Below are 13,949 nucleotides of genomic sequence, written 5' to 3'. Positions count from 1 at the left end.
ATAGACAGAACCACACAAATGCGGATGGTTGGTCTATGAAAGGCCTGACTCTGTGGACCCATGAAGATGAGGTAGACACTAAACTGACTGTTCAATAAATGTTGCTGGGACAGCTAGCTATTTGGAAAAAAATAAAATTATGTTCTTACTTTTAACCACAAACAAAATTAATAGCAGATGGGTTAAAGCCTTAAGTGTGGAAAAACCATACCTCAAAACTTCTAAAAGAAAACAGAGGAATATATTTGTATTTTGGGTAGGCAAGGATTACTTAAGCAAAATATAAAATGTACAAATCATAAAAGAAAAAGTTTAATAAGTTTGACTATATTTAAAACAAAAACATCTGTAAAAAGAATATCCCATAAAATAAAACTGAACCCAATCCACAGAGTACGGGATGTATTACACATATAAACAAAGTATTTACATCCATAATATACCAGGAGCACTTTTTTGTTTATCGAAGTATATCGAAGTATATTGAATTAAAATGTTGTGTTAATTACTGCTGTATAGCAAAGTGATTCAGTTATAAAGTCCATTCTCTCTGTCCCTAATTCTGTTTCTGTTTCATAGGTAGGTTCATTTGTGTCATATTTCAGATTCCACATGTAAGTGATATCAGGGTATTTGTCTTTCTCTTTCTGACTTAGTATGATATCCTTTAGTCACATCCATATTGCTGCCAATGGCATTGTTTCATTCTCTTTTATGACTGAATAGTATTGTGTACATGTACCACATGTTCTTTATCCATTCATCTCTGAAAGGACATTTAGGTTGTTTCCGTGTCTTAGCTGTTGTGAATCCTGCTGCTGTGAACATAAACGTGTGTGTATCTTTTTGAATTATAGTAGTTTTGTCTGGATATATGCCCAGGGGTGGGATTGCTATGTCACATGGTAATTCTATTTTTTTTTTTTTTTAATGATGGCCATTCTGACCAGCGTGAAGTGGTACCTCACTGTAGTTCTGATTTGCACTTCTCTAATGAGGCATTCTTAAATATTAATTAGAAAAAAGAGAAGTAGACCAACTAAAAAGTGGACAGAAGACTTAAATAGGCAATTTGCAGAAGAATGATCTCTATACATGTAAAATATGTTCAAGTCACCAGTAATCAAAGAAATGCACAATAAAATTAAAACCTTGAGAAATCATTTCCTGTCCATTACTTTGTTAAAGTTTAAAATGTCTATCAAATATTTTTGACTTTGTAGAAAAAGGGGAGATTTTCTTCTGCTCAGGAAAGAGTAGGTTGATCCCACCATTTGGGCGAATATCTGGTAAAACCATGGCTGTAGAGAAACTCATCTTCCTGTGTACCGGACACATTTATAAGAGTGCTTACTATAGAATTCAATGCTAGTTACCAGTACAAAGGATACATAAACTATGGAATAATCCATCAGTGGAATGCTATTTGGCAGTGAAAATAAGTGAAGCAGACTTATCTGTAGCGAATCCCACGGTGAACAGAAACTACTAAAGAGACCTAATATAATACTATTTTACGTGAAGCTTGAGTATATGCAAAAGCAATACTGCTATTTAGGGATGTCAGCTTGTGTGATCAAAGTAAAGGCACATAGCTTGGGGTGACAGACACCATACTCAAGATGGTGGCATCCTTTAAGAGGTAGAGTATACTTTATTTCTTCGGTGGGGGAGAGGGTTGCTTTATTATTCTTATATCTTTTCACTGAATTTTTTAACAAGTTTATTACAATTTATTTACAATGTTATGTTAATTTGTTCTGTACAGCACAGTGTTCAGTTATACATATATATACATTCCTTTTGCTATTGGTTTCCGTTATGGTTTATCATAGGACACTGAATATAGTTGCCTGTGGTATTCAGTAGGAGCTTGTTAATCCATTCCATATTTGAGTTTGTTTCTGCTGATCCCAAACTCCTGAGTCATCCTCCCCCACCTTCTCAATGTTCGTGGTGAGTCTGTTTCACAGATAAGTTCATTTATGTCATATTTCAGATTCCACGTATAGGTGATGTCATGCTATTTGTCTTTCTCTTTTTGACTTAACTTCACTTGGTATTTTCATTGAAATTTTAAGAGCAAAATTGGAACTTAAAAACATCAGTTATTATGAAATGAAAAGAGAATTCCAGATTCATTCAGAAATGTTAGTGTTGCAGTGAGGTCACGTCTCTTATTCATGCCTATATTAATTTCACTGGACGGTTGATGTGCATACAGAGAAGAGGTAGCTTTCTGAAAGATGAACAGATGGGTTTTGGTTTTTTTTTGAGACATGATGTGGGTGAAACTAAACCAAATGTGGTCTTCCAAATCAAACTTCAGTTTTTGCAAGATGTGATCCTTACTTAAATGTAAAACATCTTTTAAAGGAGTACATCATTGTACAATATAAGCTACTACCTGCCTCAGAATTTATATTCTCTCTCTCTCTCTCTCTCTCTCTCTCTCTCTCACACACACACCCCTTTTTTTGAACAGAGTGAGGTATCGCTATAAATAATGGTTGATTTCTACCCTAGTCATTTCAGCAGTTTGCATTAAATGTTCTTGTTGATTCTGCAGGAAAGAGATAATAAGAATGAATCCCTTAGTCTGTAGGCCTTTCGGGTATAACAGCAGAATTTACAAGAGATGTAATAACTACGTTTTTTCTCTTTAGAATTTACAGAAAGTTTTATTGGTTTTATATTCATCTAGAATACTAGGAATAGCATTTTTAGTTTTATATTAGCTTAGAAGAGAGAGCACTAATTCTAGTTCATGGACTACCGGTGCTCTTTCTCCATCTCCCCTAGATAATTCTGGGTAGTGCTTTATCATTAATTAAGATTTATCTGATAGTGCACAATTGGAGACTCAGCACAGGGCATTTGAAGACAAATATTCCTTTAAGGGATTCATAGCTTATGTTTGCCTAATCATGAAACATGGAAGGATATTTTTGCACAGATTTATTTGTCCTCGCTCTATCCCACCTATTCATGGCTTCAAAATTAATAAGCTTCTCTGGAGATGATAGTAAAGATTAAAAACAAAGATAGACAGGTTTATGGCCTTGGCTGTCATTTCCAAGAGCACCGAATTAATCATTCAGATATTCTAGCTGATAGCTGCATTGAGGCAGGGGTGTTTTTCAAGTCTTCTGACAAAAATGAAATTTTCAATTTGGTTTGAAGAGAGAAATCAAAGCCCTCAGTAAAACGTTATCCCCAAAGCTTCTTTTTTCTCTCTTTGAGGAAAAAAGATGTATGATTTTTCCCAAGGGATAAACAGAAGGCTTTCTCAGCTCAGCAAATTTAGTCTGGGAGACACAAATTTCACATGACATTCTCCGATTCTATCCTAGAAATATTTTTAAATCAATCCGACTGGATTAGATAAGTAGGTTCTTACAAGGATGTACAATACACCGTGCAGATATAAGATGGATGTGGTTTTCTCTTTCAGGACGAACAGCCTTTTCTTCCTAAGAGTGTTAGAAACTGAGAACGACCCCTGCCTGTGTCGTGGCCCCATGACAAGCCCACATGGGTGACTCCATAGCTCTGTGTGCTGCCTCTGATTAATCCATGCGCACCTTGGTTAACACTGGCTTTTGATCTCAAGGCAAGAACCAAAGACAGAGCAACACTCTGACTCACTTCTGAAATGCATCCGTCCTCTCCTGGTCAGGATTCTCAGATGAACTCAGTAACCGTCTGAATCCTTTGTGTTGATGGTAAACTTAGTGTAAAGCCTCCCACTCACTGGCCACCACTTCCTCTAGCCCTGCAGTTTTGATAACTCATCGGCCCCAGGAGGAATGCCAATCCACCGAGCCTCTGCCTTTTCATTGCTCACATTCTGTGTCTGTGTGCACATCTCTTCTTAATGGGCTTAGATTCTATAGTCATCATCCTAGCCATGCCCTTGTCCCCTTTCTCTCTCCATTGTAGTCACCCCAAAAACTTCAGCCTGGTTAAATTTTTCTGCCAACTCTGTACACCCAAGCAACTGAACTTGACTAGCCAGCCATGCTGACTGACTTCCCCTTAAATTTATTCATACAAAACTCCAGGAGCGCTCAGTACTGCCTAGCAATCCATTTACCAAGTAGTTACCTCCTCCCTGTCCTGTGACATCAACGCTGTCTTCCTGTTTGATCTTTATCATCAGCACACGTTTGTAATGTAGTTCTCATCTTTCACAAGGAAAACTTCATTTGACCCCTCATCTGTTTCCAACTCCTGTCACATTGCTCTGCTCTCCTTTTTGGCAAAACTCCTTAAAAGAAAGGCATACATTCAGTCTTCCTGTTTTCATTTTCCTTTTTTCACTCTTCTGAATTCACTCCAGTTCAGCTTTTGCCCCACCATTCCACTCTTGTCCAGGTTCCAGTGATTCAGCCACATCAGTCTTTCTACAGGACTTGGTCTTGGTGACCACTCCCTTCTCCTTACTTGGCTTCTAGTCCAGTACCTCCCCTTCCACATGAGCCGCTAGTCACCTTTCCTGCTCCTTTCTTCCTGCCTTATAAAGTCCTTGCAGTTATTCTGTTTGGTTCCTAGACTCATAGCTATAAAGAGTTACATGCCTCACACCCCAACTCCAAGGGAACAGAAGCTTCTGCAAGTGGTAGCCTTCCAGGTACCCTGCCTTAGGTACCTCTTCACCTGGCTGTTCATTTGTATCCATTGTGAAAACTGGTCAATACATGTATGTTCTATGCTGTGTGCTAAGCCACTTCAGTTGTGCCCAACTCTTTGCAATCCCATTGACTGTAGCCTGTCAGTCTCCTCTGTCCATGGGATTTCCCAGGCAAGAATACTGGAGTGGGTTGCTGTTCCTTTCTCCAGGGAATCTTCCTGACCCAGGGATCAAAACTGGGTCTCCTGTATTGTAGGCAGATTCTTTGTGACTAGCACCGCCCGGGAAGCTCATATATATTCTGACAATTCCCAAATTTATATGTTTAGCCCCAGCCTCTCCACAGAAATCTAGATTCATGTATTTCCAGTTATATTCATGACTTTTCCCTTTGAAAATCACCTAAGCATCTCAAACTTAACATGCCCAAAATTTATTCTCTACCTTCCTTCCCATTAAAAAATTCATCATCAGTGGAGCTAAATCATAATGTAACACCTTACCCAGCTTTATTTTTCTTTATAACCCTTGTTACTACCTGAGATTACATCACATATCTGTATATTTACTGGAATATAACCCCATGTCAACAGGATCTCTTTTGTTTATTCACTTCTTATATTAGGCAGAGTAATGGTCCAAAAAAATGTCCATGTCCTCATCCCCAGCATCTGTGAATATGTTTCTTTACATGGCAAAGGTGCTTCCCAGGTGGCGCTAATGGTAAAGAACTTGCCTGCCAATTCAAAAGACAGAAGAGACGCCAGTTCGATCACTGGGTAAGGAAGATCCCCTGGAGGAGGGCATGGCAACCACTCCAGTATTCTTGTGTGGAGAATCCCATGGACAGAGGAACCTGGCGGCCTATGGTCCATGGAGTTGCTAAGAGTCAGACACAGCTGAAGCCACTGAGCATGCAAGCAGGCATGCACATGGCAAAGGGGCTTTGAAAATATGATCAAGTTAAGGATCTTGGGATGGGGAGATTACCCTAGATTATGGTCTGGTGCAATCACAGTGGCCCTCAGAGGGCATTGAGGGAAGCAAGGGAAGTAGAGAAGTGGAGATCATAGTGATGGAGCCTAGAGCTACAAATGTCAGCCTCCTCAAGGAGCTGGAAAAGGCAAGGATAGACTCCCCCCAGGACCACCAGAAGGAACTCTGTGGGGAACTCTGCTGACACCTTGACTTTTTAGCCCCATAAAATCTATCCGGACCTTCAGAACTTTAAGAGAGTAAATCTGTGTTGTTTTAAGCCACTAAACTTGTGGGTAATTTGTTAAGTCATGGTAGGAAACTAATATACTCCTATATCTCTGGCATCTAAAAATTTCCAGACTCATAAGTGCTAAAATAAAACAATCTTGTTTGAATAAATGGTATATCTTCATTGTTTTAGATACCATATAAAGATAATTAGAGTTTCTAATCTTGATTCTGAATGTTCTCATTGAAAATAAATGATCCATTCTTTCTTTGAGTCTTTGCTTTTATTTTTGTCCAGGCAAAATATATTTTTTGTTATCCTAGTCTATTTCAGGCAGGCATTTTATAAGAGAGAGAGTAGTATGCATGTAGTGACTTAAAAACTCTCAGAATGTCAGGAATGGAAAGGACTTTTAAAGGGCATTCAGTTTGAATTTCCTGATCTGATGTTTGTGTGTTTCTCACAATATCCCTGACAAGTGGCCATCCCAAGTCTATTTTAGAACCTTCAATGATGGGAAACTCACTTTAACTGCAGGGGTCAAGATCACTTTTGGATAGACTGTTCTCACTTTGTTTTATTTTCTACGTTATAGAATTAAAGCAAAACTAGAAATGTTAATTATAAGCCCAAACTGACTTATTTTAGGACTTCCCAGGTGGCACAGGGGAAAAGAATCTGCCTGCCATGGGGGAGACTTGGGTTCGATCCCTGGGTTGGGAAGATCCCCTGGAGAAGGCAAAGGCTACCCCACTCCAATATTCTGGCCTAGAGAATTCCATGGACTGTATAGTCCATGGGGTTACAAAAAGTCGGACATGACTGAGCTACTTTCACTTTCACTTGACATGTGAAGTACCTCCTTTTGTGTTCATGCTTGTCAGGAAATCCTTATGCTATTTCACCAGAAACCATCAGATATACTTTTAAGGGATAAGAATCAAGAAGTGATTTTCAGCTAAGTGATAAATGCTTATATTGCTCCCTCATTGTACCTTTGTGTGTACATGTGTGTGTGCTCATGTCCAACTCCTTATGACCCCATGAACTGTAGCCCACCAAGCTCCTGTGTCCATGGCATTTTCCAGGCAAGAATACTAGAGTGGGTTGCTATTTCCTTCTCCAGCAGATCTTCCAGACCCAGGGATCAAACCCACATCTCTCTTATCTCCTGCACTGGCAGGTGGATTCTTGACCAACTGTGTCACCTGGGAAGAGACCACACCTTTAGGAGGCATTTAAGACTAATTTTTAGCAGAGAGTGGTATTATCTTAAGTTTATATTTCTCTCCAAATACTGTCAAATTGTCAATATTTACATTTTGTTGATGCTCATCAGATGCAGTACAGTCAGTTGAATTTAGTTTAACAAATGTTGAGCCCAGTCTGTGTCCCGTACTCTATGCTAGGCACCTTAGGAAGAAAAATGACCCAGTTATGGCTCCTACCCTCAAGAGAGTAACACTCATAATCTGATAGGGAATATAGACATGAAAACACAAATATAACAAGAAATGATAAGTGCTCTACTGCTGGCACAAAGACTTATGAGAGTATATGGTGTTAGAAATGTTCTAATTTCATTCTTTTACATGTAGCTATTTAGTTTCCCCAGCACCACTTATTGAAGAGACTGTCTTTTCTCCATTGTATATTCTTGCCTCCTTTGTCATAAGGTTATAAGTTTATTTATGGGCATCTATCCTGTTCCATTGATCTATATCTCTATTTCTGTGCCAGTACCATACTGTCTTGACTACTGTAGCTTTGTAGTATAATCTGAAGTCAGGGAACCTGCTTCCTCCAGCTCCATTTTTCTTTCCCCAGATTGCTTTGGCTATTCAGAGTCTTATGTGTTTCCATACAAATTAAAAAAAAATTTTTTTTGCTCTAGTTCTGTGAAAAATGCCATTGGTAGTTTCATAGGGATTATATTAAATCTATAGATTCCTTTGGGTAGTATGACCATTTTAACAATATTGATTCTTCTAGTCCAAAAACATAAGATACCTTTCCATCTGTTTTTGTCATCTTCAATTTCTTTTATCAGCATCCTAAAGTTTTCGGAGTACGGTACAGGTCTTTTGCCTCATTCAGTTCAGTTCAGTTGCTCATGAATCACAGCACACCAGGCCCCCTGTCCATCACCAACTCCCAGAGTTTACCCAAACCCATGTCCATTGAGTCGGTGATGCCATCCAGCCATCTCATCCTCTGTCGTCCCCTTCTTCTCCTGCCCCCAAGCCTTCCCAGCATTAGGGTCTTTTCCAATGAGTCAACTCTTCCCATGAGGTGGCCAAAGTATTGGAGTTTCAGCTTCAGCATCAGTCCTTCCAGTGAACACCCAGGACTGATCTCCTTTACGATGGACTGGTTGGATCTCCATGAAGTCCAACGGACTCTCAAGAGTTGTCTCCAACACCACAGTTCAAAACCATCAATTTTTTGGTGCTCAGCTTTCTTCACTGTTCAACTCTCACATCCATACATGACTACTGGAAAAACCATAGCCTTGACTAGACGGACCTTTGTTGGCAAAGTAATGTCTCTGCTTTTTAATATGCTATCTAGGTTGGTCGTAACTTTCCTTCCAAGGAGTAAGCGTCTTTTAATTTCATGGCTGCAATCACCATCTGCAGTGATTTTGGAGCCCAGAAAAATAAAGTCTGACACTGTTTCCACTGTTTCCCCATCTATTTCTCATGAAGTGATGGGACCAGATGCCATGATCCTAGTTTTCTGAATGTTGAGCTTTAATACAACTTTTTCACTCTCCTCCTTCACTTTCATCAAGAGGCTTTTTAGTTCTTCTTCACTTTCTGCCATAAGGGTGGTGTCGTCTGCATATCTGAGGTTATTGATATTTCTCCCGGCAATCTTGATTCCAGCTTGTGCTTCTTCCAGCCCAGCGTTTCTCATGATGTACTCTGCATATAAGTTAAATAAGCAGGGTGACAGTATACAGCCTTGACGTACTCCTTTTCCTATTTGCCTTATTAGGTAGGTTTATTCTTAGGTATTTTATCCTTTTTGAAGTAATGGTAAGTGGGATTGTTTCCTTAATTTCTCTTTCTGATATTTCCTTTTGGTGTATAGAAAGGGAAGAGATATCTGTATGTTAAGTTTTTATCCTGAAACTTTACCAAATTCCCTGATGAACTCTAGTAGGTGTCTGGTAGCATCTTTAGGATTTTATAGAATCATGTTGGGCTTCCCTGGTGGCTCAAGACAGTAAAGAATCTTCCTGCAATGCAGCAGACCCAGGTTCAATCCCTGGATTGAGAAGATCCCCTGGAGAAGGGAATGGATACCCACTCCAGTATTCTTGCCTGGAGAATCCCACAGACAAAGGAGCCTGGTGGGCTACACAGCCCATGGGGTCTCAAAGAGTCAGACATGACTGAGTGACTAATACTTCACACACAGTATCATGTCACCTGCAAACTGTTAACTGTTTTATTTCTTTTTGAATTTAGATTCCTTCTATTTCTTTTTCTTCCCTGAGTGGCATGGCTAAATCTTCTAAAACTATGTTGAATAAAAGTGGCAAGAGTGGACATCTTCATCTTGTTCTTGATTTTAGAGAAAATGCTTTCAGTTTTTCACCATTGAGTATGATGTTAGCTGTAGGTTAGTCATATATGGCCTCTCCTATGTTGAGTTATGCTCCTTCTATGCCCACTTTCTGGAGAGTTGTTATTATTTTTTTTAATCATAAATGGATGTTGGATTTTGTCAAAAGCTTTTTCTACATCTATTGAGAGAATCATGTGGTTTTTATTCAATTTGTTAATGTATATCACACTGATTGACTTGCAGACATGGAAAAGTCCTTGCATCCCTAGGATAAAGCCCACTTGATCATGGCATATGATCGTTTGAACCTGTTGTTGGATTTGCGTTGCTATCATTCTATTGAGAATTTTTGCACCTGTGTTCAGTGATACTGCCTGTAATTTTCTTTATTTGTGGTATCTTTGTCTGGTTTTGCCTTTCTGGTGGCTCAGCTGCTAAAGAATCTGCCTGCAGTGAGCGAGACCTGGGTTCAATCCCTGGGTTGGGAAAGTCCCCTGGAGAAGAGAACAGCTACCCACTCCAGTATTCTGGTCAGGAGAATTCCATGGATTGAATAGTCCATGGGGTCGCAAAGAGTTGGACATGACTGAGCGACTTTCACTTCAACAATTTGTCTGGTTTTGGAATCAGGGTGTTTGTGGCCTCATAGAATAAGTGTGGGAGTATTTCTTCTTTTGCAGCTTTTTGGAATAGTTTCAGAAGGATAGATGTTTCCTGTTTTCCAAATATTTGATAGACTTTAGCTATGAAGCCGTCTGGTCCTGGACTTTTGTTAGGATTTTTTAAAACCACAGTTTCACTTTCAGTACTTGTGATTTGTCTGTTCATACTTTCTATTTCTTCCTAATTCAGTCTTGGAAGATTGTACCTTTCTAAGAATTTGTCCATATATTCTAGTTGTCCATCTTATTGGCATATAGTTGTTTGTAGTAGTCTCTTATGGCTCTTTGTATTTCTGTGGTGTCAATTGTATTTTTGTCAGTTGGATTAACATGTATTAGTCTTGGCATGTTCCTCCTTGGGTTTATCTATTAATATATGGGACTCTCTGCACTTCCTGAATTTGTGTGACTGTTTCCTTTCCCAAGTTAGTTAAATTTTCGCCTATTATCTCTTCAAATATTTTCAGACCCTTTCTCTCTTCCTCTAGGACCCCTATAAGGGGAATGCTGGTGCATTTAATGTTGTTTTAGAGGTTCTGAGAGTGTCCTCATTTCTTTTCACTCTTTATTCTGTTCCATGACAGTGATTTCCACCCATCTGTCTTTCAGCTCACTTATTTGTTCTGCTTCATTTATTGTGCTATTGATTCCTTGTAGTGTATTTTTCGTTTCAGTTACAGTCCAACTGTTTGTTGTTTATATTTTCTAGCTGTTTATATTTTCTTGTATCTTCTTGGTCAGTGCCCCCATTCTTTTTCTATCATGGATCATCTTTACTATCATTATTCTGAGTTCTTTTTTCAGTAGATTGCCTATCTCCACTCTGCATAATTGTTCTTCTGAGGTTTTATCTTGCTCCTTCATCTGGAACATATTTCTCTGTCATCTTACTTTGTCTAACTTTCTGTGGTTGCAGTTTCTGTTTCACAAACAGAAGGACTGTAGTTCCTCTTGCTTCTGGTGTCTGCCTCCTGCTGGATGTGTCTGGTCTGAGGTTTGTGCAGGTTTCCCAGTGGGAGGGCTGTGTCAAGGTGTGTGTTTAGAGGCGGCTGTAAACTCAGGACAACTTTAGGCAGCATGCCTACTGATGGATGGGGCGCCCACCGTTTGGGAGGTGTTCCCGAGGCATTCCCACCTTGTTGGTTGTTTGTCATGAGGTGTTCCAGCAATGGAGCCTGTTGGCTGTTGGGTGGGGCCCTGTCTCAGTGCGAAAATGGCAACCTCTAGGAGAGCTCATGTCAGTGAATATTCCCCAGTATCTCTGCCATTGGTGTCCTTGACGCTACAGTGAGCCACAGCCCCAGCTTCCCAGAAGACCCTCTGAGATCCTTAGGTGGGCCTGGCCCAGGCTCCTGTGGAGTTACTACCTCACCCTGGCTTGCAGTGCGTTTGAAACCTTCTGTGTGCCCTCCAAGAGTGGGGTCGTGTGGAGCTCCTCTACTCAAGCTCTTCAGAGTCAGAGGCTCCGGGGGCTCCTCCTGATGCCAGACCCCCAGGCTCAGGAACCTCAGTGAGGCCCAGAACTCTCCCTCCTGTGGGGATACCTCTGTGGTTTAACTGTTTAATTATTGCCCACCCAGTGGTTACAGGACTTGATTGTATTGGGAAAGCACCCCTTCTACCATCTTGCTGTGTTTTCTTTTTCATCTTTGAGTGTAGAATATCTTTTTTGATAGGTTTCAGTCTTTTTTGTCGACAGTTCTTCAGCAGTTGGTTGTAATTTTGGTGTTTCACGAGAGGACTCAAGCCCAAGTCCTTCTCGTCTACCGTCTTGTCTCCTCCCCAGAGAAATCAAATAATAGTCATCTCAATGGATGTGACTTTTTAAAATCAAGAATTAGACAGCACTTAACAACCTGTTTAAATGTTTAACACCTCATCCTTCAGACAGATATATACAACATACAAACTATATTTCACTGAAAAAAAAATCAAGGAAAATTGTGAATTTCCTCCATTCTCTTTTTTAGCCTTTTTTTCCTCTTGTAATTGTAATTTGCAGTAGTTGAAGATGAAAATTAAATGAAAGTTTTAATTAATTAATTAAATTATTATTTAATTAAATTTTAATTAAAATTAATAATTAAATTATTTAATTAAATTAAATGAAAGTTGGGCTTTTAAAAGAGAAATATTGAAACTATATATAATTTTAAAGTTTAGGAAATATAATTCTTCCCATCTTTTCTATGGTGTCAAAGACAACAGAAACCACTGTTAGAACTCTACCAGACAAGGGTGAAGAGATCTGCAGATATTTCTTGAATCCTTCTTTAATGTCATCAGAATGTTCACCTACAATCTTGAAAAAGAAAACAGAAGACATAAGCGACCTCCCTTCTGAGAATCAAAGAAGCATACCGCTTGCTGTAACCGACGCGTTAGAGCATATTATGGAACAGCTCAATGTTTTGACACAGGTGGGTTGGCATGTTTCACGCTTGGAGGTAAGATGTACAAAATCCTGGTTACAGCAGGCTGCAGAACTAGCAGAGCCGGGGGGATGCTTTCCTTCTTAGCAAGCTCAAAGGTCGTAGTTAGCAGAGCAACACATGCTCTGCTGAGATGCTCTAGATCTTGTGGAGGCACGGTCTGAGCCCATGCGCATGTAAACATGTGCATACACACACTGCACTATATCTGGCATCTGAGGACCAGAAGGGAGGGGAGGAGACAGTGAAGAACCATTTTGGTACTTCATGCTATAAATTTGATTCTAGACAGTAATGTTTTGCCCTAAGAATTTTCCAATGCAGTGTATTCAGATTTGGATATCATCAAAGAAATATTTAAGGCTAAAAGAAAAGATGTATTGGGATTAATCATTTCAGTTAGAATGAAATATTGGCAATGCTTTTAGTTTTCAATCTGAAGATATTTCCCTCTGTCCAATGTATAACTTCCCTCATTCCAAAGCTTCTTACGGGACACTGTGTTCTGGAGACGAGGTTTTCACATTCCCCTTTTAGAATATTACCCAGTCTTTTTTTTTTTTTTTTCATTGATGCTAAATTTCAGTTTATTTTTTACTGCACAGGATGACTTTCAGCATTCATTTTTTTTTTTAACAGACTGTATACATTCTTTTATTAACTTTCATTATATAGTCATGCAGGTAGTAAATAATTTTACAGTAAAAAGGAAAGACGAAATGGCTTAATCCCTTTTAATTACATTTAAGCAATTTTTAAAAATTTATTTTTCTATTGAAGGATAATTGCTTTAAAGAATGCCAGTTTACCTTTGAAAGAAGGAATACCATGAATCTTAACATACCAAAGGTCTTCCAACTCTTGGTCAGGAAATTTAGATGTCATTTAATGGAAGCAGTGTATTAAAATGGATACATCAAAGGTTGTCCTTCCAGCTCTCCTTGGTGTTTCTTTTGAATAAGTATTATCATTATTTGATAAATAGGATGAGGATACTAATATCTGTCAGAGCAGATGCTGTCCCAAGTTGTACAGAAAGAAGCTATGACGTGAACTAGTGATGTCAATTACTTTCCCAGAATAAATATTTCGAGTTGAAATAGCTCTTGTATAGAGGTTATCTAATTCTTGTTTTTAACCCTGGCTGTACATTATAATCACCCAGGCAATTAAGAATCATTCAGATGTCCATTCTCATCTCCAGAGAATTCAAGGCCTTGGCATGGGTCTCTTAACGTTCCTTTCTGGGTTTAGAGCCAGTAATTACAAATTTACCCTTTAGATAACATCTCTGAACCTTGGAGTTAAGGGACATGGATATGGGTCGTGACAGGTTGTGAGAACAAGTCTTGTGAGACCTTGGAGTAATAAGATTTGTTCAGTGAAAATCATAGGAAAATCACCAATTTTTGCTTTGCAGTATTGTGCTGGAGGTGACT

At 39.1% G+C, this 13,949-nt stretch overlaps 1 protein-coding gene across 5 annotated transcripts in view; it reads left to right on the top strand.

Moving 5' to 3' along the window:
* POC1B (POC1 centriolar protein B) overlaps nt 1-13,949 on the top strand; it is a 100,022-nt gene that overhangs the window by 82,222 nt on the left and 3,851 nt on the right. For 4 of the 5 annotated variants that reach the window (XM_020882466.2, XM_020882468.2, XM_020882467.2 and 1 more), the window contains one exon: nt 12,280-12,498. In XM_020882466.2, the coding sequence (XP_020738125.1) occupies nt 12,280-12,498 (219 nt within the window). Of the gene's footprint in view, nt 1-3,454; nt 7,955-12,279; nt 12,499-13,949 lie in introns of those variants that run through there. The other variant, XM_070454311.1, reaches the window with a different exon arrangement.

The sequence above is a fragment of the Odocoileus virginianus genome, chromosome 24 (assembly GCF_023699985.2).
Source record: "Odocoileus virginianus isolate 20LAN1187 ecotype Illinois chromosome 24, Ovbor_1.2, whole genome shotgun sequence".
NCBI lineage: Eukaryota > Metazoa > Chordata > Mammalia > Artiodactyla > Cervidae > Odocoileus > Odocoileus virginianus.
The sequence above is the reverse complement of the archived record's forward strand: the minus strand, read 5'-3'. Positions and strand labels throughout refer to the sequence as shown.